At 40.0% G+C, this 23636-nt stretch overlaps 1 protein-coding gene across 4 annotated transcripts in view; it reads right to left on the bottom strand.

Annotated features, from left to right (window-relative positions):
* Positions 1–23636, bottom strand: part of NPHP1 (nephrocystin 1) — a 40815-nt gene that overhangs the window by 15158 nt on the left and 2021 nt on the right. For all 4 annotated transcript variants that reach the window (XM_075127279.1, XM_048842418.2, XM_075127277.1 and 1 more), the window contains exons 3-16: positions 22124–22184; positions 20972–21108; positions 19809–20034; positions 17345–17446; positions 16414–16514; positions 15871–15913; positions 15441–15525; positions 14748–14842; positions 13325–13453; positions 12167–12241; positions 10189–10299; positions 7195–7277; positions 2899–2975; positions 1292–1391 (exon numbers count right to left, since the gene is read on the bottom strand). In XM_075127279.1, the coding sequence (XP_074983380.1) occupies positions 1292–1391; positions 2899–2975; positions 7195–7277; positions 10189–10299; positions 12167–12241; positions 13325–13453; positions 14748–14842; positions 15441–15525; positions 15871–15913; positions 16414–16514; positions 17345–17446; positions 19809–20034; positions 20972–21108; positions 22124–22184 (1425 nt within the window). The remainder of the gene's footprint in view (positions 1–1291; positions 1392–2898; positions 2976–7194; positions 7278–10188; positions 10300–12166; positions 12242–13324; positions 13454–14747; positions 14843–15440; positions 15526–15870; positions 15914–16413; positions 16515–17344; positions 17447–19808; positions 20035–20971; positions 21109–22123; positions 22185–23636) is intronic.

Raw genomic sequence — 23636 nt, forward strand, 5'->3', positions numbered from 1 at the left:
TCCGATGAAGTCCATGGCAAAACACCCATTGACTACAAAGGGGGAGGATCAAGCCATAATTGCCAAATTAGTTTATATAGCAACTGCTGCAGTATTGTCCGTCTAAATTCAGATCCCACTCTTAAAGAAGCTTACTCTCCAATACAAAGTATAAATTATGTATGAATCTTGAAATAGTAACCATGTACATTCTAAGGGCCAAAAGAGTTCTCCAAATGCCTATGTTTAATTCACACACATGCCATATGCTGACCTTCACCAAAGCACCAAAAAATATTCTCTTGACTTCCAAAGTCTAGGCCAGATGTTCAGTTGGGGTAAATGCCTTGGCTCCTCTAGCTTCAACCCGATATAAACCCAAAGACTTGTATCAAGTTTGAATCCTTAAGTGCCTTCAGTTTCACACATTTTTTTTTTTGCTAAAGAACTCTAGTCCCTCAAAGAGGACACCCCAACTCTGTACATCCAGAGGCAAAGCTGAATGTGAAGCCAATTGTTCTCTATATCACAGTGATGCCACCAAGTAAGCCACAGTATCTGCTGTTTTATAGGAGAGCGTGTTTGGCCACTTTCTTCCATTAATGCCACTCCCATTTTTTAGATTCCTCCACTGAAGCTGTTCTAGGGAAGGACATCTTGTCTTGAGAGAAAAATCACAGTGGGCCAATAATATGTGATAAGTCACTATCAACATTTGTAGTGTTGCTAAGGAAATGAATCTTAAGGGAGCTAACTTCCTTGCTTTCTCATCCTTTGCCGTGGTCTTGTGAGTTCTTCCTGATCCTGCTTCCATTAGCAGGAGACTCCGCCAATGATCATCATGTAACCCTGTACCACACATTCAGTTCTTTGAGGGGAACATACATAGCCTCAGTGGTCACTGTTTTCTACAGAGGTTACACTTCTGGGGTAAGCACTCTCTCCACTAGGGGACCTATAAAGAGGAAGGATGCTCTTGTACTTAAGGCAGTGGACAAGGACTCGAGAGGCTGGCTTCAGTTTCCAGTTCCAGCAGTTTTCCTGTGTGACCTCAGGGAAGTCACTCAATCTGCCTGATAACAACACTTCCCCAACTCATGAATTGTATGGTTTGATTAACATTTGTGGAATATGTGTTTATACTATGGTAACTGAGGCTATGTAAGTACATAGAGAGCTTTCTAAAACAAAAAACACAGACAAAACTTGGTGATCAACTTTTGCAAGTTATGCATTAAATTAGAATTGATCCACTGACCCAAAGTATCATGGACAGATCTTCACTTTATTTTTCCATACGTAGAACACTTACTTCAGGATGCCTTTTGATCGTGTGCTTAATGATCTCAGTTTCACTAGAAGTTGAGGCTGTTTCTTTAGTGTTATCATCTGATGGAAAACACCACTGCTTGCTTAAGACATAAACAGTTGAAATAAACATCAAAAATTAAATCAGATGTTTTGAAGCTAGAGTATTATAAAATGAAAAGGAACATTTAAATATGCTCATGGCAAAGTGAAGCTAAGTTTCCAAGTCCACTTTTCAAGCATGAAAAGGAAACTTCCTTTCTGATATTGAACCAAGAAAAAAAATCATTTAAAATTAGCAAATTCTTAAGTCAACATCTCATAACCTCATGATCTAGGCACCAAGTACCAAAGAACTTTTTTCTGATTTGTTTTAAATAATGTGTAGCCTTGGGTGCATCTTATGCTTGAGAGATGCATAGCAAAGTCAGTGCTTATCTATGAAGGGAAGCTTGGCACCAGTGTATGATTTTTCAGTAAAAGTAGAGACATATGCTCTTTCAGCCTGTTGATCCGACCCTTGAAACAATGGTAAGAAGGGGAGGGGCAAATGAGACAGAACAAAGAGAGAGAAGAGCAGGTCATTTGTTTGGAGGGAGTTGGGAGAGGCCAAGGTTGTCCACGGCCTACAACAACAAGCACCTCTGGCAAATAGGTTTATCACAGTGAAGGAGGAACACTGGGGGCACCCCCTAGTTAAAATATAGACAGTGCATCATTTGAACCCACTTACGGTGAAATTTAATTTACCGCAATGGAGGATATGCACACACACGCTACATATACCATAACAAGTAACTTATTTAAGGCTGCTAAGTGCAATTCAAGAAACAATACACTATTGTATGCATCCATTTTAAAACAAAAAACAAAAAAACCAAAACTCAACTATTAAAAATCATGAAACTCTTAAGACAAAGTAAGAGTAACATTGGCTGGTGTCATAATTGTTTAGGTCAACGTTAAGATCAAATTCACTCAGACACATAAACAGAAGAATGCTCCTAGCCAGCACTCAAACAACCTCTCTCCGCCCCTTCATTTGTGATACTATTTAAAGGGATAATTTAATGGAAGCTGGGTTGTGCCCTCCACTGCTAAGGTCTATTTAAGATAATCAGGGCATGGATAGCTTATTTGGAAGGATATGTTATAAAAGAAAAAGTTTGCCATTTGTCTGAGGTAACCTCATTCTGATGTGAGTTGAAGCCAAGTCTGAATAATGTAGGTTATTACAAAAAAGTGGCAATAAAAACTATCATCATCCTGCCACATATTTGTTTTATTACAAGTCTCTTCCTGCTTATCTCCCTTTGAAGGACATAATTGTAGATACTATAGATAATGGTGATAATACATTGTCATGAATGACTATCAGTAACAAGTTTAGAAAAAAGTCAATTTCCTCATTGTTTGTAAAATAAAGCTGTTTATGAGCTCATGCCTGCTCTTTTTCCTCTCCCTGCAATTTGCCAAGGGAATCTGAATGTCGAGCATTGTTACACACTACACTCAGAACCTCAGAGGATATATAAGCGTGCAAAGGTGCAAAATACAGTACCCAATTGTTATGTGTCATTTCATTTATGTAATGTACATGTGAAACTGTACCTCTTCTTGATATTGATGGGTCCACCTCAATACCTCTCTCATAGGGTGTGCCACCATTCAAAAGAAGCTCATATGTCCTGTAAATAAATAGTAATATACTTTAATAAACATAACCAGGGGGAAATGAAAACAACAGCATCACTTTTCTCTGAAAATAAAGCAAAGATCTCTCTTATTTTTAAAGAAAAGAGATCCAGTTTTTATTATTAATATTTTAATGGGAGCTGATTTTGCTTAATCACTCACAACAGCTGAAACTCAAGAAGCAAACCTGAAGCTTCTCTTTTACAGTAACAAATTAGCCACATTTCAAAATAAATATTAGCAATAATTCTCTTAAATGCAACTCCAACAGTGTGGTTTAAAATGAAATTAACAAAAAATTCATCATGTTTTCCTTCCCAAAAACCTATATATCTGCAGTCTGAACAAAGGTCTCGTCTCACTCACACATTCACAAATCGCAGTCTTCGTCTTGTGTCAATTGTATTTGTTCATTCAAACAGCAACCAAAAGGTATTTATAAAAATACACTTTAATAATGTGAAACTGATTGTGTTGACACTGCTCAATCATTCAGAGATGACATTTCTAATGGACAATTCTAGACTCAACTTTCTGACATTTCTCACGTTTCAATAAATTTGGTAACTTAACAGGCTCAAGATTTCTGCTCACTTACTACTTGATACTTCTACTAATACTTGAGAAATTTTAAAATTTGTATAACTTAAGTTAGGCTCCTAACTCCACAGTGACTTTGGTGCCTAAAGTGAATCTCCTGAAACCATATTTAATTTAGGCATCTAAATATTAATTCATGAATCAAACTTTAGCCATCAAAGCTTTAAAGTTTTCAGCCTGAAGATAAACATGTAGTTTCAAAATTCTAGACTCTGTATTTACATCACTGTATTAGCAGCAGGGCAGGACATGAGTCTTATGGAAGGATCACCAACAGAGAAAAGAAAGAGAAGAAAACTGTTTTCTCTTGTGCTGTATGCTTTTTATTGTTAAAAGGATTATTGACAGAGCAGACACTAGATTTCTTTTTTATTCTTCAAAGCTCATTTCATCTTCTACCCTATTTTACTCCATTTGTCAAAGCAGATATAACATTTATGGGAGACAGAGCAAACAATGCAATCAGCCAATAAAACATTCATTATGCACAGGAGGAAACTGCACATGTACAAGCAAGATTTTTTTTAAATGGTTTGGACCATTTTAGATTTGAGTCAGGCTAGACTGAGCCATATTTCAAACAGCTCAGCGTATGTCACTATACTTTATACACCCATTTAGCAAGTGTGATATCTCAGAAGCTGCTGACAGAGTGGATACGTAACAAATGACCCCAAGTTTCAGTTCTAATCCCATTCCATTCAGTTATTCCACTGTTGGGTCTTTTGGCATAATTTGACTCAACCTAGAAGAACATGTGGCTAGAAAGGCATGCTCTACAGGACACTTTCTTGGGATGAGCCCACAGAGTATAAAACCAAAAGAACGTCAGTGTCTGAAAGTGCTGTTAAATTTGATTAGTCAGTTTTGTCTTGCTTGGCCTTTTTTATTGAAGTACTGAAAGAAACAAACTGTATGTTTACAGCTGTGAATGCTGGGCAACAATATTCATACTGCAGTAAAACCCCAACTCAAAATGACTTCACATCTCACCTATCGTTTTAGGGTTGATATCATTTTGGAAGGAGAAGAAAGGAATGTGCACCTATATGAGAGAAGGACAGAAAGTGCAGGTGTTGATAATGCAACCCAGAGGTGTGTCTGTTTGCACAGTTTTGCTCTTAGAAACTGCTAGTTATTGCATACTTATTGCTAACATTTCAAATCGATATAATTTATTGTCTTTGTAAGGAGGACTAGCCATGGCATTGGAGTGCAGTGAGGTTATAAAACCAATACTTAAACTATCCTGAGAAGCAGTGATTCCGAAAAGGATTTGGGAGTCATGGTGGATAATCAGCTGAACATGAGCTCCTGGTGCGATGCTGGGGCCAAAGGGATAATGCCATCCTGGGATACATAAACAGGGGATTCTTAAGTAGAAGTAGAGAGGTTGTTTTACCTCTGTATTTGGCCCTGGTGTGACCACTGCTGGAATACGGTGCCCAGTTCTGGTGCCCACAGTTCAATAATGATGTTGATAAACTGGAGAGGGCTCAGAAAAGTGCCACAAGAATGATTAGATTAGAAAAAATGCCTTATAGAGTCCTAGATCGTAAGGCCAGAAGGGACTTCCTTTATATCACAGACCTCTAATCTGACCTCCAGTATATCACAGCCCACTAAACACCACCCAGCACCCAGCACCCGCACACTAAACCCAACAACTGAAATTAGACCAAAGTATTACAGCCCACAGGAGACTAGACCACTATGTGCCACAGGCAGAGAATAGGAGGGACCACAGCCACCGCAATGGCATGAAAATGATTAAATTAGATAAATGTAGATAATCCTGGCATATGACCCACACCAACACTCTGCAGAGGAAGGCGATAAAACTCCAAGGTCACTGCCAATCTGACCTGGGGGAAAATTTCTTCCTGACTGTAAGGATCCACAGACTAGAACCTAGGTCTGCAGAGCCTGAGATCACTAACATTCCCACAGTGCTACTGGGAGGCCATGTAGAGCCCTAACCAGGGAGCATGGGGAGTAGGAGCCACAGGAAGTACTGCCCAAGGGACCCAGAGTGACAATACTCTGCAGCCCTCTGACTGGCCAATTGCACTATTTAACCCTGGAGGGTGCCCCAGGAAGCTGTCTGGGCAACCCACCCAGACTTCTGGCCTGCTGCAACTCCAGATCTCACCTCATCTCCTGATCTCCAGTCTCTGACCCCAGCTCAACATTGACCCTGACTCTTGCCTCCTGACCCCAGCTGGTGCAATCTCTGATCTCCAGTCTCCAACGCCAGACTGACTCTGACCCCAACTCCTGCTTATGGAACCCAGCCTTAGCGATTCCCCAACCCCTGCTCACCAACTACATTCCTTGATGTGTGAATCCCAGCTCATCTGTGACTGCTGAGCCTGATTGCCTATGCCCTGGTCCCCTACGCTAACCCCACTTATGGTGATCAGTTAGCCCCAGAGCACGTGACCAAGAACCAGCCAGCCAAGCATTGAGAGAGAGAGAGAGAGGGAGAAGTGCTTCGTGCCACCTCAGAGCCATGGCACACCCTGTCCAGTGTTCCATCTCCAGCTGTGGCCATCTCTGATCCTTCATAGGAAGGAGACCAAAAAAACCCAGAATACATGGGGGGGGGCATGCAGGGGGGAATAATCCCTTCTTGACCCCTACAGGTGGCTGTCTGAAGCCCTGAAGCATAAGCTTTTGGAATATTAGACATAAACCTGTAAACAAAAGACATAATGATAGGAGCTCAATCTATTCAGTTTAACAAAGAGAATGTTAATGAGTGACTTGATCACAATTTATAAGTACCTGCATGGGGAACAAAAATTTAATAATGGTCTTTTCAGTCCAGCAGACAAAGATTTAACAAGATCCAAAGGCTGGAAATTGAAGCTAGACAAACTCAGACTGGAAACAAGGTGCAGAATTTTAACAGTGAGGTTAATTAACCATTGGTACGACTTACCAAGAGTTGTGTGGATTTGCCATCACTGACCATTTTTAAATCAAGACTGGATATTTTTCTAAAACATATTCTCTAGTTCTAACAGGAATTAATCCAGGGCAGTTCTATGGACTAGATGATCAGAGTGGTCCCTTCTGGCCTTATAGACTATGGATCTATGAAAAAGTTAAAGTGACTAAATTGATTTTCACTGTCTAGGCCAAGAGAAATGCAAAAATATAAACTGAGTGTCAAGGGGATTAATAAATTGGATTTTTAATTTTTTCCCACTTAACCTAATATCTCTGTAGTAATCTAGATAAAAAAACAATCATTCCGTAAACAAAGATTTGCAAAATACACTTGCATTTGCGAATACAGACTAACACGGCTGTTACTCTGAAATCTGATTCCAGTTTTTGGATACTTAATTTTGAGCCTTTGAAGGGTGGGATAATTAGTACAAAACTATTCTGATTAGAAGTTCCAGCATCACCTGAATATTAGAATCCCAAATCTGATTAATTTTTCTGCAATTAAATACATATGCCCTTATACATACAGTTAATACATGTGAAATTCCAGCTCTACTGCTAACTGCAACAAGAATTTTTACATCAAAAATGCAAGCAAAAGTATGAGTTTAAAAAAGAATCTTCATACTCTGAGAGAAAATACAGCCCACTTACTTGGAAGAAACTGGAATTCCACTGGAGTCGAAGAGTTTTAGAAATGTCCAACCACAGCTTAACTCTCCTCTTTCACCAGTTGACTAGAAAGTAATAGAAGAATAAAACTTCTTATTCAGCCAGCTAAAAATAGAAAACTTAAGAAATGAATGACATTTTGTGGAACCACAGATAAAAGATCTCCCTTAAAAATATACAAGGTTCCAGAACTTTGTAAATATACCTTGAAAATTTCAGGGAATTGAGTATTGATCACAACATTTTTGAGTGTCTTTTGCCCTAACCTTGTGTGTGTTATGTATGTGTTTGCAAGCAACCAAAAAGTTAAATAGAGATTATGGGCCTGATTTTCAAATAAAGGTTGGGCTGGAATTAGACAATTGTGCAGCTATTATCACAACATGAAAATATCTGTCCAATTGTGTGTCCAAAGTTACCCTTAGTCTACGGTGAACTTAAAAAAATACAAACAACAAATCCACTCACCCACAGGCCTTTGAAATTACATTACCAGACAAACAACCACCACCACTAGTTAAACTGGAGTTGAGTTTGAGAATTCATAACAGTACTTTAAGAGTGTCAAAACCTTACAAAAATGTTGTAATTATAAAAAACAAGCTTTAGAAAGCCAGGAAATTCAAAGAGAAGATTAATTCTAAAGAAAGCAAGACATTAAAGACTTGCCTACACAGCACCAGCAAAGCACACTGGGTTAACATGACTAGCTTAACACAAGCTAAGTACCTTTTACTGGCAGGGTCTACATGGGGCGGGTAGAGTGCAACACATTACTAAAAAAAGGAGTACTTGTGGCACCTTAGAGACTAACCAATTTATTTTAGCATCAGCTTTCGTGAGCTACAGCTCACTTCATCGGATGCATACTGTGGAAAATACAGAAGATGTTTGTTTTTATACACACAAATCATGAAAAAATGGGTGTTTATCACTACAAAAGGTTTTCTCTCCCCCCACCCCACTCTCCTGCTGGTAATAGCTTATGTAAAGTGATCACTCTCCTTACAATGTGTATGATAATCAAGGTGGGCCATTTCCAGCACAAATCCAGGGTTTAACAAGAACATCTGAGGAAGGGGAGGGGGGGTGAGGGTTAGAGATAATCAAGGTGGGCCATTTCCTCAGATGTTCTTGTTAAATCCTGGATTTGTGCTGGAAATGACCCACCTTGATTATCATACACATTGTAAGGAGAATGATCACTTTACATAAGCTATTACCAGCAGGAGAGTGGGGTGGGAGGAGAGAAAACCTTTTGTAGTGATAAACACCCATTTTTTCATGATTTATGTATATAAAAACAAACATCTTCTGTATTTTCCACAGTATGCATCCGATGAAGTGAGCTGTAGCTCACGAAAGCTGATGCTAAAATAAATTGGTTAGTCTCTAAGGTGCCACAAGTACTCCTTTTCTTTTTGCGAATACAGATTAACACGGCTGTTACTCTGAAATAACACATTACTGCACTTCACAAATCTCACTCCTCTGGCATACTTTGCTGCACCATGTGGACAAGCCGTCAATAAGGAAATGCATAGTTGCAAAGCCTCCAAACAACCTCTAATGATACCCTGAGAAAAAAAATTAATTGAGTAAAGCTTATCAATCTATAACAACCATCTTTTATGATATCAGTGACCACAAACACTAGAATATTTTACTTGTAATGGAGGCAGTGTTACTTGGTGGATAGAGCACTGGAGGAGTCCTATTCCCAGCTCCATCACTGGCCTGCTGGGTGACCCTGAGGGAGTCACTTTGCCTCTCTGTGCCTCACTTTCCCCACATGTAAAATGGAGCTAATGATCCCTACCTTCTTTGTAATTTGCTTTGAAATCAACAGATGGAAAGTGCTATATAAGAGCTATGTATTATTAAGACCAATAGGGTGTTTGCACAAACTCTAGCCCTTATACAACCATATTCTAGCCACACATCCTTAATAAAATCCTGACTAGACAAATAGCATAATGAAGGCCATCATTCCCCAGTAGGTCCCTCCAGACCGCCAATGATCGAAAGACACAGAGCTAGTCTATTTATATATACAATTCTCCTAGACCTAGACCATGAGATGATACCGGCTACAGGGGGACGGGGGGGTGGGGAATCATGGTTAATGTAGTGACTCAGCAGAGCAGGACTATATGACCCATGTGGAACTTGTTATATTCTGCCCTGAAACAATGGCAAAAAGTACTGCTAGACAGAGGAACAAGTGATTCTTCAGAGCCAATATTTCATGAACCTTCAGAAATGAAAGCTAAGAATCTCTGCTTTCCAGCAGTGTAATTATTTGTTTTTATATCTCAGAGTTCATGGGAGCTCATGCCTCTGATAACTGGTTCTCTGCACATCACCCTCTAGTCTCAATCCTTATAAGTACCCAATCAGACAGACAGTAACCACTGGAGCTAGAAACCAGTACGTTATACATTTTTGAAAGAGTTTGCAATTTCAGCTTTCAAATTATATAAAAGATTATTCTTGAATGATTTGATTATGAGCTATTAATCATGCCAAAATTGGAAGGCAATGGGGAAAGCAAGATGATAACCAGAATGACAAGAAATTGGTCCTTAATAATCACAATTAATGTCAGATCTTTGGAAGACCAATAAAAATGTTTTCAGGACAGGTAAAACTTTCTGATGACCAGTGATCAGAAAGAGAAAGTGTTCTGATCGCTAAACAAGGATCAAAAACTACCTCTCTATTCCTCCACAGATGGTAGTGGGTGGGGTGAGATGGATATTATACCTTTTCTGTGGAGAAATAGGACTTCAGTTTCCATTGCTGTCAATCTAACATTTGACTAGCACTAAAAATCACTTTAAAAAACTGAGTAAATCCAAGGAAAAATAAAAAACAAAGTTTTCTATTGTACTACAATTATTTGATGTTGAGATTCTGGAAGTAATAATAATAAAACATTCAGTTTTGAAAATGTATCCATCTTTATATGCTTACATTGCGAATATAAGTGATGCCAAGTTCAAATAATATACCAATGTCTGGAGATGAAGAATTGGACCTGATAAAACAGTCACCATCAAGCAAGCTGGGTAAGATGCCTGTTACCTAATAAATTAAAACAAAAATAAGATGTGAGTGTAGATCTTCAAGATTCCAATTTTTAAAAACCTCTGAATACATTGACTCTAGCATCTTCTATAAAAGACTCAATCTCATTATTCATCATTTTCTTTTAACTAAAAAGATTCAATTTAAGGCAAAAATACTGTTCTGTTTTTCCATAAAATGCTGCTAATCTGTAAAAGTAACTCCTTTAGTAATAATCGGCTCTCAAAGCATTTTACAAATAAGAGATGATTTTTCCCACCAGAGAAACACAGCCACCATTGGAGTTAACGTACAGCAGGAATTTGACAGCGTACAGTGATCCTACACAACATCAGCTGAAGGCAGGTTATCAGTCATAAGCTACGATAATGAAAATACAAAGGAAGTTTATTCACAGCAGCATTCTCCTCCTTTCCATTGCTCACAACACATTCTCCTGTTCAAGTTTATACTGAATCCAAGCACAGAGTGCCACCTCATCAGCCCCTCACAGCATTTCCTTGGTACACACATAACTTTATTTGTCCGGATTCGATCTAAACTGACAGATGTTGTCAAATGTCAATTTCAACTTCACACTGAAATCGACAAAAAAAAAAGTTATCCATCGGCAACAGACAGCACAAGCACGGCCTCCCCCGGCGCACCTTGTGCCTGCAAGAATGGCATGTCGCCGACCCTACAGCAACGCAGAGGGCTCTCTGCTGCCTGCTGTCACATGAGTGAATAAGTGAGCAGAGCCGTGACTGCAGAGCTGCATGGCTACAGAGCTGGTGACAATGAATCCCTGCAGATGGAAGGTGTGGGGGAGGCTATGGTCGTGGCCGGCCAGAGCAGAGACCCCCTGGTCAGGACTGGGAAGAGAAGGACAAGCCCTCAGCCATGGGGGAGGCCATCCTGCTGCTGAATGGCTCCTCCCTAACCCCAACACTATCCTCCCTTAATTTTCCACAACTGTAAAAATAAAAATAATTAAAAATTGATAAAAATAATAAAAATCAATATTGTTGAAACCGAAAAAAAAAATGGAATTCTGCCAAGCAGACACCTAACCCAGTCCTGATTAGCTAATAAAACCTTATCAGTTCCACTCTGAGGTGGTGCAGCTGTGGGCCTTACAACATTTACCGTATCTTCGCTATACTGTACTTGTGACCTTGGGTATGTCACTTCATCTGCGTGCATCAGTCTTTCCACAGGTAAAGCAGGAATTACAATGCATACTCACTTTTGTAGGTTTTCACAAAAAGAAAAGGAGGACTTGTGGCACCTTAGAGACTAACCAATTTATTTGAGCATAAGCTTTCGTGAGCTACAGCTCACTTCATCGGATGATCTAAGGTGCCACAAGTACTCCTTTTCTTTTTGCGAATACAGACTAACACGGCTGTTACTCTGAAACCTGTCATTTTGTAGGTTTTGAGATCTATGGGTGGAGACTGCTAGGTATTATCATTAACATCACATACTTCCCCCAAACTGAAAATTTATTGGGTCAGATCTGTTGGCCCAGAGAAATTGGAACAGTCTTGACTTAAGTGAGCCAACAGAGACCCTGTGTTAGGGCCCAATCCTGCAAACACTCCCAAGCAGAGTGCTTTAGGGTTACTGGGTACTAAGTGCTATACTCAATAGCAAGTATTTGCAAGATACATCCCTTCACTCAGAGCTAATGCTTTTGAGGGCTAAATGCCTCCGGCACAGTACAATTAGTCCCATTTTTACCTTTCCAATATATGAAGAAAATGTAAGAAGACTAAAAGTGAGATGAGCCTATTAGCTGACAACATCTAAATACGCTGTATTACAATTAGCAGATACACACACATACTGGCCAAGTCCATTTGCTATGCTATATACCTACCCGTGGAGAGAAGGTCCATGTTTTGGGATTTTTAGGTTGCCATGTAGCTCTAACTGTATGAATGTTACTCAGTACCTAAAATGAGATAGGAAATTATGGTGGGGAAAATATTAAAAACTAGTTTTCTGGAAAATGATGTAGCTCTAAGAAAATACAGTATCATGCAAGGCTAGTCCAGCACTCTGCATTGCAATGCAGGATCAGACCATGTCTGTCCTTCACCCTTCTTAGCTAGGACGTGTTAAGAGCACTGCTGAGGAATCATATTCCCTGAAAGAAGAATCACCAAGCACAGCACAGCCTCTCTAGCAATTTAGCAGCAGCTGCAGAAGGTGCAGTGTGACATTCCCTTGGCCATGAACATACATGATTTGATGTAGGGGGTGAGAATAGTGGGGTGAAACGAATGAGGAGAGTCCTCTGAACTCTGAGGAATCCACAGAGGTTGGTGACAGATTATAAAAGATTTTCAGAATTTTGAAACTCTGGATTATAAGATTTTTATTCATCTGGATTTAAGAAATTAATGTTTTGTCTATAATTTATACAATGGTATAAGTATGCTTGGTGCTTTTTAGACAAACAGAATCAAATTTGTACTGAAAATTTATTTACTAAAATAATGTGAGTTTACATAAAGCTCTTTAAAAAAAAAAGTATATGAAATTGGCCCAGTTACAGTCAGTTTATATATTTCATTTCATATTACTTTTTTAAAGGTGTGTAAACTGCAATTAAGATGAAAGTACAATTGTACTCCAAAAAGTGACTGTAAAAAATAGCACTTACTCAGCAGATCTGTTTCTTGTGCGTAAAAAGCATCATAAATGGGTTAAATGAAATTGGGGATCTAGGGTAAAATTTTCAAAAGAATCTAGGTGACTTAGAAGTTAAGTCCCATTTTCAAAAGTAACTTAGGCATTTAGAAGTCCAAGTCCCCTTGACTTTCAATGAGACTCGGTCTCCTAAATGTTTCAGTCACTTTTAAAAATGGAACTTAACCTCCTCCATCACTTAGGCACTTTTGAAAATGTTACCCATCGTAAGAGGCAGCCCAAATGTGATCATTTTAAATCCATTCAGAAATCCCTTAAATATATCATGTTTTAACCTCACTATTTCTGGAACGTTACGTTTTATTGCATCAGAGCAACTCACCCTGTTACCATCAAAAAGACAGAGTCGAACATGTCTACTGAGAACCTGTATGCTCACTCCTGGAAGAGGAATCATTTTACAACTCCATAAAGTTAAAATGAGTGACACTCGAGTTGGTCTTGGCTGAATCTATGAATCGGACAAAATAATAAAAGAGAGAATTAAATCTACATGGTCCTCCTAAATATAGTAGTGTCTGTGTGTGTGTGTGTAGCACAAGTGGCAACAGCAAAGCTTTTCCACAATATCTCAACCCTTTTGTGGAGAGACCCCTTCTAGGGGACAAGTCAGTCTCCATGCCATTCAGCTCTTGGCCGTTCTGCTCAGACAACAAGTGTGCTAATTAATGTTAAGTGTGATGGTGCTTTTATGAACACAGGTCTACCAGGGTCTGGCTTGAGACTAGCTCTATTTCACCTCCATCAAGTTATCACACAGTATTTTTATAAAAAGCCATCTAACAAGCCCTGGCAAAAAGCACTCTCAAGTTACAGTTAAGGTTGGACACAGGCCACTTATTTGCACAACACAGATTGTTTTTAATAACTACAAACATCTGAAGCTTAACCGCCATGCCACAGTGGGCAGGATACGCCAACTCCACCCCACTCACCCTTCAGTTTTGTCCACAGACCCACGCTTCAGATACAGGCCAAAGTTCAACACTCTTCCATATCCATCCTGAACATGTACCAGGAGTCTGTGTCCTATAATGTACCCTCAGACAAGAGGCTGAGAACATCCTGTCTATCCAACATAAGCTGGAATGGTTGGCACAGATCATCTCTTTGTCTTACGGCAATGACATTGTATTGTAATTCACATCCATAACGTGGAAGATGCAGGTTAATTTAATGTGACAAACAGTAGGTTCTCCCATTGATAACAAGATAAGCAAAGACCCAGGAGGAAGTCTGGCATTTCAATTTTCTGAGCTACTCTCTTCTAAATTCCGGGCTTATACACATTTTTGCCACTACAATATTCAAATGATGTTGCAAAGTTATGTTAGAAAATGAACCAAAATGTCACAGTGAGAAACAACTACTTAACTGAACTGAGGGATTTCACAATGTCAGACAAAAGTTTAAGATCTAACTAAAAGATTAGTTCAGCCTTGTACAGCTGTTTCACCTGGAAGACAGGAAAGCAACAGGTATGCTCAGCTGGAATTGGCTCTGATCTGGGGGCTGACATCACATGTTTCTTTTGATGTTCTGTCTGTCAGCTAGTAGGATGAGATAATATCTACTGCCTGGAATGCCCAGGAGTGACACAGAAGAATGTTAACATTTATCTCACTTCAATATTTACCAATAACATGATATTTGTTTTGTGGGCTCTGGACCTCTTCATCTAAAGGCTCTGGTCATCTATCCTGAAAGTGACAGCGTTCAGAGCTTTATCAACAGAAATTACTTACAGTGTCTTTTTCAGGGTTCCACACTATGTCTTTGAAAGCCAGTTGTGAAGGAGTCAATTCAGGCTGTATGAAGTAACTGGCTTGAAACTGATTCCCTAGAAAAACAACCTTTTAATGTTTTATTATATTGTTTATACTCCCTCACCCATCTCTCCTAATGGCATAGATTCAATTTAGTTATAGATTTCATCATCACAAGGAAACATCCATCTATGGAACACAGTGTTTTCTACCCAGACCATCTTATTTCTTAGGACAAAAGGAAATCAAAAAGTACGATTAATAAAAAACATTGCTATCAACATTCTTCAAGTGCCCTCTTAAAGAAATGAAGTCCACAATTAAGCTATGGTTACAGAAATTGTGGCAGGGGAGGGGGAAAAAAGGCTTTTTAGTATTCTTATCCTACACTGCCTACAGGAACTGCTTTGGAGATTTCTCCCCTTCCAGGGGTGAAATCATCAAGGTCACAGGGAGTTTTGCCATTAACTTCAGTGGGGCCAGGATTTCACCCCAGATGAATAAAGAAAGAAACTAAGAAGACTCCTACACACTACTGAGTCATATACAACCAGTATGGGCAACCAATCATGGATAATTTAAAATGAAAGAGACTTTTCTTAACAGACAAGTAATTTGGACCAGAAACTCATCACAGATGATAATGAATCCTGCACTGCAAGAAAATCTTACCTTCTTCTAAGAGCTGGGAGAGAGTTGATGGTCGGAATCCTGCAGGAACAGCTCCCATGGTTGCTAACACATCAATGGTATTATTCTGCTCAAAACATAAGATTAGGTTTTTTTCTAAATTTGCTGCAGTTTTCACTAACCACCAACTAGCTTATGTCCTTATCCTAACTTCCAATCCCAGGGCAGCCAATCACAAAGGAGAACACACAAATCTTGGGATTCAGTCACCTGTTCCCCTAAGTTATCTTAAGAGCTATTTTGGCCTCTCAGCACAAAACATCCTTAGACTGACCTCATGGATGATTACACACAATCTCCCATTTTGCTATACCACACTGACAGAACTTGCTTTGTAGAGAAACAGTGTAGCCACAAATTACACTGACATTACAACATTAAGGTAATATTACAAGAAATATGGTATACCCACCTCTGTGATAGCTTTTCTAACAGCACTCCAGTGAGAATCTGTTCTGCAGGTAGGGTGGGGGATAAAAGGATATAAAGCAAAACAATATGAATGCATTGCCAACATATGGATGCATAATGAACAATTACTATATCTATAAGACACATGTATCTGTCTCTGAATGGTGGAAGTCTCGTACATCAGGTGGGTGTGCCCATCAACAGGTATCTGGGAAACACATTACTATGTTGCACTCTGTGGAGTGGTTTATGAAGGTAGGGCAGCAGCCACTCTTTGGCTGCATGAGGCAAAAAAACAAAAAGCAAAAAAAAAAACATAGTAAAGAAAGAAATGACTGGAAGTTTAAAGCAAAGTTCAAACTGGAAATCTACACAATAAATACAGCTGCCCCTGTACTGAAAAAGCCATTGCTACAGACCAAGAGAAACATAACTAACAAAGTATTACATTTCAAATAATTTACCACCCACATTAAAAAAAATAAAGATGACAAGGGGGGGGGTTACATTTCACTTCATTTTCTCCCATGTAATCTCATTTTACCTTTTTTTAATTTCGGTTCTATCTGCTGTTTCATCAACCACCTCTATGTCTTCCTCACTTTCCTCTTCACTTGGCTCTCGGCCAACTCCTTTATTGCATGCCTGTAATTCAGGATTAAAGTTGTCAAGTGTTTTACCTACTTCATAGTTCAGACTTTAAAAACAATATGAGCGCTCATCATGATGTCTCAATAGCTTAGAAGAGGAGCTTAGCTGGTTTTAATGGTCAGTGAACAAAATGACTGACATCTACAGGGTACCAAGAGAATATGATGTTATCCTTGGTTCTGTAGCTAAAGTCAGTCATTTAAAAATTTTTATGGCAGCAAGTTTTTGCCTCTTAAAATAGTAAACAAGAGAGCTCATTTCCAGAGCAAGCCTCCTCAGAGAGGAAAAGGCACCTTAACCTTGAAGTACAAAGTAACCATAGCTACTTGATGTGCTCTGTGATTTGGCCCTGCAAGGGTCTCTCACAAGAGAGAAGAACCAGTGCAATGCAACAAGATACAAAGGATCAGACTTCAGGACAGGACTCAATCTACCCAAGTGGGGTAATTAAATGCAAATTTATGCATCATGTTTTCTCATTAGACATCTACCCAATTTAAGTGCACAAATGCCAGGTATGCACCTAAATAAGTCTCATGGGGCACAAAAACTTTGGTACATAAAGTTAAAAGGAGCTTTTGAAAGTATTCTTTAAGCTCTGAATATGAATTACTCTATAGCACTCCTAGGTATTCACAGCTGCCCTTACATGTCAGACATCATGTTTCAAGGGCTCTGCTTTCATTTACAAAAAATTAACAGCAATATAATTTATCTTTGTGAAGTGAGAAAAAATGCCTTGCTAACCATCTGTAGCTTTATACATCTCACTCATCATATTTCTGATGTACAAATACAAAGGAAGAAGATGGAAGCATACTAACCATGAGATAGGTTTTAGGAACAAGGCCTCTCTCCCCTTTGGAATTTTTAGCCATCCACCAACCATCAGGCTTTTTGTCAAGTATGAGCAACACTTCACCTTTCTTCAGTAATGGAGGGTGGGGGAAAAGAGAGAAGAAAAGAGACAAATGCATTGATATTCAGATGTTTAAAAATTACTCATGGAACAACTGTTGGTCACATTCTGTCTTAAAATAAAATGCAACTGCCTTTTAATTTGTTCTTAAATCTAATATTTATCTAGGACTGGTTTACCCTGATGATTTCAGATTCTGGTTTATCATGAATTCTTTGGAACAACTGCAGTTTTAGTGAACTAGTTTACTTTTCCCTGATATCCTATGGTGGTAAAAGCTCAACTTTATTTTTAGGTAAGAAAAAAAACTTAGAAGGCATTTCAGTAGAGTTACAGGCCAAGAATTCTCTAGAATATGCCTCCAAGGTTTCCTCTTGCTCAGCTGTTCTTGAAGGTAGATTTGGGGGAAATGTAAACAAAAGATACTTAACCTTACAGAGTCCGGCCACAAAGGCTCTTTTCTGAGCTCATCTATCAAATATGCTCCTGAGTCAAGAGGAGTGGTTGCTAGATGGTTCCACACATTCAAAGGGCCAGAAACAAGAGACAGAGGTCCAAACACCCATATGCCACATGGTAGCTCATAACCCCACCATGCTAGTTCATGCTTTGGCATTTTCCAATTTGTTAAAGTGATTTTAAAAGCACGGACTGATTTCACTGTTAAGTGTGCATCTGTAAGGAGTTTTCTTGACTGCTTTGCTCCAAACAGTAGTCTGAAAAAGCTTCATCACAACATTTCCAACCAGATATTACTAACCATTTTTGAAGCACACACACACTGCTCTTTAACAAAGATAAGATACAGCCCAGCCCCAAACAGTTCACAATCTAAGATAGAACATATGACAGCACATCAGATAATGGAGGTTTTGGTCAGTCTTTGTTAAGACCAGTGTAGAAAGGATTCATGGGAAAATGGATATCAAAGGAGTATGGAGGAACGCTTAGTGGACAAAAATAAGAGGCTACCCAAGTTTAAGGGAACATGAAAGGCACAAGGGCAAGAGTGGGTGTCACGGAGTCCCTGGGCGATGCTCTGGAACTGCTCCCCATGAAGCCAGTCAGGACTCTGGGGCAGTCGCCTTTCTGTGAGCAGCCTGTCTTCAGGACACGCAGCTCACACAGCTTCCACCTTCCTGGGTCTGACCTCGGAGCATTCAGCCTCCTCTGCCCCTCCGTGCGCTTCCCACAGCGAGTCCGCTCAGGCGGGGCTCCTGGGGAAGCCAGAGGGTCCTGCACCCCAACTTCGCAGTCAGACGTGACTCTCAGCCAGCCAGTAAAACAGAAGGTTTATTAGACGACAGGAACATGGTCTAAAACAGAGCTTGCAGGTGCAGAGAACGGGACCCCTCAGCTGGGTCCACTTTGGGGGGCAGTGAGCCAGACAACCACGTCTGCACTTCACTCCATGTCCCAGCCAGCCCCAAACTGAAAACCCCCTCCAGCCCCTCCTCCTCTGGGCTTTGTTCCTTTCCCGGGCCAGGTGGTCACCTGATTCCTTTGTTCTCCAACCCTTCAGCTCTCACCTTGCAGGGGGGAAGGGCCAGGCCATCAGTTACCAGGAAACAGGGTGTCGGCCATTCTCTGTGTCCAGACTCCTGCACACACCTGCCCTCTAGGGCTCTGCAATGATCAGACACCCTTACTCCACCCCCTAGATACTTAAGAACTGCCTAGGGGAAACTGAGGCACCCCCACACTATTCAGAGGAAACATTAAGAACAGTCCCACTTCGTCACAGTGGGAAAAGGAAACAAAGGGAGCAACAAGGAAAGAGAATTAAGAGGGACATAGGAAGGGCTGAGGTTTATGTAGAGATCTGAAGATGTGCATAAGGAGTTTGAATTTGATGTGGAAAAAAAAATCAGCAAGTGCAGGGAACTGGGTGTGGTCAGAGCAGCTGGATAGGAGCATTACTCCAGAAGCACTATTTTGTATAGACAAAATAGTCTGACAAGATGGCATGCCTAGAACAGTGGTTCTCCAAATTCTGTTCTGGTGACCCCTTTCACACAGCAAGCCTCTGAGTGCGATCCCCCTTATAAATTAAAAACACTTTTAAAACATTTAAAACCATTATAAATGCTAGAGGTGAAGCGGGGTTTGGAGGTGGAGGCTGACAGCTCGAGACCCCCCAACTAATAATCTTACGACCCCCTGAGCAGTCACGACCCCCAGTTTGAGAACCCCTGGTCTAGAAGAAGAGATGGGCAATTGGAAAGGAGGGACTGAAGAGAGCAGTGGATTTGCATTAATTTCTTTAATCGGAATTCTGAGGCGTCAATACACACACAGTCATTTATGATATTCGGAGGATGCAGTATGTGTTCAAACACATTTTATAATGTTTTCAAAGATATATGTACCTTAAACGTGAGATCCCCTTCCTGCTGAGCAACAAAATCACCAACTGTGATACATTCTTTAATTGTTGGTTGATCTTCCAATTCATCGTCATCATCCTCTTCTTCATCATTATCATCATCATCATCATCCTCTTCCGCATCTTCCTCCCCACTACTTTCTTCATCCTCCTCCTCCTCTTCCTCATTTTCCTGTTCTGTTTGAGGACTATTTTGACATTTCCCGTCTCTGCACAAGACAAACGATACCCCACGTTTACCACAATTTCTTATTTTAATGGGTCATCTCCAGATTATTCTACAGCAGATAAATGAGAATTACTTTCCTTATCATTTAGCATCTCCGAAGTTACCTTGCAGCAGGGTTCTCATTCCTGGGTCTCAGCTTCCTAGCACAAGAGGCAGAAATTCCCAAACTCTAAAGGTGTGCAGTGGTCCCTATGGGCAGGGGTTGCAGTCCAGCAGATAAACGCCCTTTCCCAACCCCTGATGGTCACATTCTATTTTGGACCTAACCACAACCCATGGAATCTTCTGGTCAGATCCTTCTTGTCTGCAGTCAACAAAACTGCTCCCCACAGGAGCTGTGCATCTTCAGCGTGCACAGTGCCTGCCTACTTACAGTATTCTTTTATGTGCCTCTCCCTGCCTTTCAGTCAGGTCTGGCCCTTTTAACATTTTGGTTTATTTTTCTGACCCCACATTCCTGATCCTCAATTTTCCCTAAGTGCAAAGAGGGCTCCAGCCTCCAGGAACCCCAGAGAAACCTCTTTCCCATGGCACTGCTCCCCAGTTTAGCAACTTGTGCTTTTCTTTGTTCTTGGTGCTAGAACACTTGGGGCAAAAAGAAGAAAGTTTTCTCTGAGGGAATAGGTGAGCAGTGGCCCATGCTTCAATGTCTGGAAGGGGCATACTGTAAAAAGACAAAAATGAAAAGGATATGAATGCTATTGTGACCACATTTCAGAACAGTTGATATGGAATTTTTTGGTATTTTATCATCACCTTCTGTCATATGAGAATGAGTCTGTTTCAGCTGTACAAATGAATACATTTTTATAAGAGTATGAAAACAAGCTCTATGGGTATAAAACGCAGCCACCTGTTCCCTGATATTTCTTAACAATAGGCTAATTAAAATGTATTTGCCTGTTTATACTACTTACACATTGTAACCCTTGCTCACATTGTCGTGACTCAGGACTGCAGCAAGTTTCTGTAGCTGCTGAGAGAGTGTTAACAATTGTTTTTCTTCCTCTTCTTTTCTCTGATTATAATTCCCCACAGGAGCAGGCTCATCAGCCTAAGAAAGAAGAATACACCAAACTGCTGAAGGAGTCAAATGATGCTAAACCCTCAATTAAAAAATTGTGGTTTCTAATCATTTATGCCAGAATGCACAAAAGGAGTTAGGCGCTAACTCCTTGTTTTGGCACCACTGTAATGCACAACCCCCCCCACACCACCACCACCAAATCCTGCAGGTGCCTAAATTCACTCAGCACCTAAGTTTTTGCAGTAAAAGTTCCCTAGGCCCCTAAGTTTCCACCTCTGGGCTTGCACAGTACTGCCTCCCTCTAAGCATCTGGGCACCTATCTTCTGCCTAAGCCCCAGAGCAATTCACAAACCAGGGGAAGATAAGTATTCAGCCACCTAAGTCACATGCAGGGCCTGATCCAGTAGGCGTGCTCAGAGGCCACCTACTGGATCAGGCCATTCCACTGAGTTCACATAAAACAGCCAGAGGTGGGCAGGGGAGGGGGGCGGAGGAGGAGGAGTATTAGGATTGAATGCATTCAGGCCTTAGCGCTCTCAGCTAATTTTAACTTCTTGTTTGATCAATATGTTCTAGCTTCTTGCCTTGATATCATTTAAGTAACTAAGCATGGGGATGGCCATTTTCCCATTTCCTGTTTAGATAATATCAGCCCTGAAATCTATTACTATAAAGTTTCCTTAATATTTTTCTAGATCTTCCATCTAGCCAAGAGGGGGGTGAAAATCTATATTCTTATTCTTCAATTCCATGATATTTTCCTATTAAAAAACCCACTAGAATATTAAGTAATGTTAAGAAACACTTAAACCACAGAACTTTACATTATAAGGCATACAGAAAAATATATAATTATTTAATATTAGACTAATCCCAAAGGACCTCAGTCAAGATCAGGGCCCAGACAGACTAGCTGCTATACAAAAAGTCAGGGATGGTGCCTGTCCTGAAGAATTTACAATCTAAGAATATTATCGTTCTCTGAACATTCTGTACAATTTATTTTGGGAAAATAGGAAATACTTTAACCTCAGAACTTACTTTTTTCAAGTTTTGAAGAACAGATGTATTTTCATCCACTGATTTCTTCAACTCCATACATCTATATTGGAAACAAATGACATAGGTTGTATGATCTCTTCTGATGTATGAAGAGCTAAAACTGTGTATAGTTTCTGAAACATGTAAGTTAGCCCCCTGATCCTGAAAACACTTATGTACATATGTAACTTTACAAACATGAGTAGTCCCACTTAAGTCAATGGGGCTATTTAGTGCACAAAGTTAAGCATGTAAGTGTTTGCAAGACCTTAGGCAAAGGGGCTTTTCACAGGTGCAAGGACCTGGATTAATCCAGGATCAGGACCTTAGATTTTAAGCTCCTTAGAACAGGAACTTTGCCTTCCTAAACTCTCTGGAAGCATCTATGGTGCTATGTAAATAATAGCATAAGAAACAACGAGTATTTGCCTCGTGGTAGGCTAAAGCCAACATCATCTGACACACAAGCAGAAAGAGATTACAACTTTTTAAAAAACAAAACATTTTTTAAAAGGAGAGCAAGCCACAAGGCATCCATATGTCTTTTTTCACACAATGGAGCCACACACAGAGGTGCCTCAGAACTTTGGCTGGAATAATTTTCACAAGAAGAATGGCATTATGATGAGAGGGAGAAATGATGACTGGACCTCAGCACATGGCATTGCAATACATGTGAAATTCATTTACTCAAGCTCTCTTTCCTATGAACAGAGCTACATCTCTCTGCTACAGTTTTGTGCAGCTTTTTCTCCGAGCAAAAGTGGTCAATCCACTGCACAGAAGATATACTATGCCTGCCAGGGCTAAGCACCACAAAGTTGAATAGAACACTATCAATTTCAAACTTGTTGTTTTCTCTTGCACGGTATAAACCTGTCAAAAAGACAACATTTTAGCACATCAGAATAAAAGTGCGTTTAAAGGGGTCTCATTGTATTATTAAAAATATTTTGATTCTGTCCTGAGAAAATGAACTCATTTAACAAATATTTTATCTCATATATTTTACCAAAGAGTGCACTGGAAGTGTAGATCCCAGTTCTGCACTGTGTAGCATACAGGCCTGCACCTGCATCGAACCCTGCTGACTCCCATGGGGCTCATGCAGGTGCAGCAATCTGCCTGTGCCCCACACAGCAAGACTGGAGCCTTGCTCTGTTAAATAATAAGAAATAACCTTATACTTGAGCTACAGCCTTCATAGCAGAAATTCTATCCAGCAAGTATCGCATTCCCTGAGCATAAAAAAATATTTTTAAAGTTAAGTAGCATAAGACCTTTTTGAGACCTGTTCATGTCTAAAAGGCTTGATTTTAAATCTTCACTGCATACGTGAATAGTTCTCAATGATGCTTTCTGGTGCGGAGAGTTGAACAGGTTTCTTTCAAAACTATGCAGTTTTGAAAGAAAAAAAATGGTTTTGTGGATGTATAGAAAAACTTTGTACTACGTTTTAAGCTATATAATTGGCAGAATTGTACTGATGCAGAATGTGATCTGCACAATACTG

This window comes from Caretta caretta, chromosome 3, assembly GCF_965140235.1.
Source record: "Caretta caretta isolate rCarCar2 chromosome 3, rCarCar1.hap1, whole genome shotgun sequence".
Taxonomy (NCBI): Eukaryota; Metazoa; Chordata; order Testudines; family Cheloniidae; genus Caretta; species Caretta caretta.